At 31.0% G+C, this 3,468-nt stretch overlaps 1 protein-coding gene across 2 annotated transcripts in view; it reads right to left on the bottom strand.

The window, feature by feature from the left end:
- Positions 1–1,188, bottom strand: part of LOC111399125 — a 2,313-nt gene extending 1,125 nt beyond the window's left edge. Inside the window, exon 1 of one of the 2 annotated variants that reach the window (XM_023026365.1) lies at positions 34–1,188. In XM_023026365.1, the coding sequence (XP_022882133.1) occupies positions 34–96 (63 nt within the window). In that variant the 5' untranslated portion in view covers positions 97–1,188. The remainder of the gene's footprint in view (positions 1–33) is intronic. The other variant, XM_023026367.1, reaches the window with a different exon arrangement.
- Positions 1,189–3,468: the final 2,280 nt, after the last annotated feature.

Raw genomic sequence — 3,468 nt, forward strand, 5'->3', positions numbered from 1 at the left:
TCAATGTTATTTTGGGGGGGGGGGGGGTCTTACCATTGTGAACTTTGCTTTGCCTTTGGTGACACGAGTACTGGCTTCTGTCAAATTATCTTTCATTGTTGCCTGCAATACACAATGCCTTCTTAGTGACTTCAGAAAAAGTGGTGCAGAAGCATAATTGAAAATTTTAAAACAAAATTAAAGTGGAAAATCTTGAAAATATCTAGAAAATAATTTTACTATAAGGAATTGGTCATTGAAACGTATGTAAAGCCTTTGTTTTATATGGCAAAATAATTCCATTATCTTACCAATGCCAGGAAAAAAAACTAAAATCCTAAAAGGAAAATAAAACTCTAATCTAAAAGGAAAAACAAATCCTACTGTAATAATAACTAACTACTATCCAATTTATAATAGGATTGTCCTACATCAATTATAACTGAACTCCTACAGGGCTGGTCCTACATAATAGAATTGTGTGTTAACAGAAGTCGGTTGGGAAAAAAAAAAAAGAGACAACACTCTATATGAAATTCCACTTTTATGAAAACAACACTTGATAAAAAATTATTCTTGAAGGAAGATTCCCTCATCAATGCAAACGTACATGTTGTGGCTGGAAACATACTTCTTGGAGTTGACATAGTAACAAAATTATAAATAGAACCACAATTTTTTTTCTTGCATTGATGCTTACAAAGCCTTATGCATATAAGATAATTAACAATTAAAACTCTCAGTGAGGAATTTAAAATGTAATAGTGAAAGGACAAGCTAAAAACTTTGATGAAAAGTGGAACAAAATGATAAATTCATCAACGGAGGATTCCTTGACAACTTAATTTCAACATCGATAATAGAAAATATTAAGAACTCCAATGTAATATGTTACACTGACGATCTCCAACTGATGTTCATCAAGACCAAAGGCCAATTGCCAAAATCACAAAAGTGTTTTAGAGGTCATCTTCGGGCTCCAAAAAAGAATGAAAATCTCTCAACTCCCATTTGGAATACAAAAATATGTTTTGCATAATCGATAACCAATTCAAAATCGCCTAGGAAAAAAATTATTCTCTCAGCTCCCGTTTTACATTAAAAAAAATAATAATTCAGATCTACATACACGTATTAGACACAAGTTAAATTCAACTAATTAAACATGACACGACCACACGGGTGATATTTATTCTCAGATGCACAAACCTGGTCAGCGGTGGCCGGGGGGTGGCGAGCGAAGGTGTGATCGGCAGAAGAATGGGCGTAAATAATAAAAGGTTGACTCTTAACGGTTTCTCTTTTTTATAAATTAATTTTTTAATTAAATGGGTCGGGTCGGGTTTTATAAGAAATTTTAACCAACTGAGAAAAAACACCTTGAACTGAAATTAGGGTTAGGTTTTGATGGGCTTAGTCATTTTTTTATTGGATTTGAAGGGTTGGATATTGAGGAAATTAGGCCCATACGACCTTTGAGTTTGAAAATTGATTGGTACAGCAAAATTTAATTTTTGTTTTTTTTATCAACCTTTAATATAACGTAGTTTATACGTTCAGCCCAAAATTAAACCATAATCCACTTATTGCTGCCACGTGACTAGAAGTGATGAATGTGATGTTGTTGAAGGATCTTCAATGAAATAGAAAATTCGTGCTCCACAAGCATGAAAATCTAATGTTTAGCTCTATTTGCTTATTTGCAAATCTGTTTATGGCTTCGAACCTCACTTTGAATTGCTCTATTTTGCTCAATCGTTTTTGTAAGTCAAGGCTTAATTGAAGTTGTTCTCTAGAAAATCCTGACTAGTGTTCTTATTGATTGACTGAATTTAAAGAGAGAGAGAGAGAGAGAGAGAGAGAGAATACAAATTGTTTGAAAATGTAATTCATTCTTTTTTTCAAATGGAGATTTTTCATTTTGTATAAAGATCTTTATTGTTCCTTTTTGTTCCTATTCTGTCTTGCTATTTATTTTCATTCTTGTTTTGGCTTGTCCATTCATGCTGTGGAATAAAGACTGTTTGATTTTTCTAACCCACTACGTACCACTTTAAATTTACAATCATTGGTGATGTTATAAAACTATTATCTGACCAAACATTTTTTTTTTCGTAGGATTGGGAGCCACCAATTGATGATTGGTTTCCTTACAAAGTTACTGTTTACTAGCCTCATATTGTTGTTAAAGATTATTGATGATGTTATAAAACTAATATTGATTTGAAGAAAGTAGTTATACAAGCTCAGTTGATTCATCGTCATTGTTAAGGCAAGTAGCCTAACATAAAAGAAATGTGGCTCATCGCATGAGGCAAAATTGTTAGATATTCTATTGAAGAGTTTTATCTATCGTCAACGTAGTGAATTTCATGTTGATATAATAGATTGCAATTCTCTTCATTTAGTTCAAAATATGCATTATAATTTTTCTTTTTGTGCCAAATGAAATAGTCTTGTTTTGTATTGTTATGTTGTTAATCGTTATCTTATCTCTATCTTAAGTAAGTTAGTGTTGTTTCTACTAAGGCAATGATTGGTAGTGTCTTTAGCTTTATACCCATATATCATATTGCCTCCTACACAGAGTAATGTATATATTCAAAATTGCTTTCCCTTCTTGAAGATTGGTATCAAATGTCCTGATTATAGTTGGTATTCAATATTACTTTTTGTGTTGTCGTCACTTTTTTAAATATTTATTACTTTTTTAAATTATTGTCACTTTATTGAATAACCTTTAAATTTAAGTTAATATGTTAGTTAATAGAAGTACAAACATATCAACCATCCCCCTCAATCTATGCTAAGGTTTTGATTGATGCTATATTATTTGTCACTTTTTTTTGAATTTTTGGCACTTCTTTTTTATTGTTTGTTTCTACTTTTAAAAAAATTCCTGTCACGACTCGTGGTTTGGATTAGGATGTTTTCGATTTCAACCCAAAACTAAAACCAAATAGTTGGTTTGGACGAATTTCAACTCAAACCTAACCAACTCTTAAATTGAACCGAACCAAATTGAATCGGTTTGGTTAGGATTGGTTAGTTGATTTGAACTTTTAGTCCAGATTGAATTTAAAAAAAAAAAAAATTGTCCCAGTTTTTGACCCACTTAGATTACAAAAACTAAAGTAATCAAATAATTTTATATTGCAAGAACTATTACTTTCAATGCTATTACTTAATGACAACATCATAGATTGAATGAAATTGAGATATATTTATGAGATTAAGGCTTATCTTTAATTTTTATCTTTCTTAATTTTTTTATTTAAAAAAAAAGAAAGAAAGTAAACAAGTAAATAGGTTGGGTTGGTTCGATTCGGTTAACCAACGATTTGAGATATCAAATCATAACTGAACCAATCCATCATGATTTTATTTAAAGGAAAATCAAATCAAACCAATTATTCATGTCGAATCGACTCGAACCAATCCAAATCAATTCGATTTGATTCGCTTGTGATAAGCGTGTTTATTTGGTCC

The sequence above is a fragment of the Olea europaea genome, chromosome 8 (genome assembly GCF_002742605.1).
Source record: "Olea europaea var. sylvestris chromosome 8, O_europaea_v1, whole genome shotgun sequence".
Lineage (NCBI taxonomy): Eukaryota > Viridiplantae > Streptophyta > Magnoliopsida > Lamiales > Oleaceae > Olea > Olea europaea.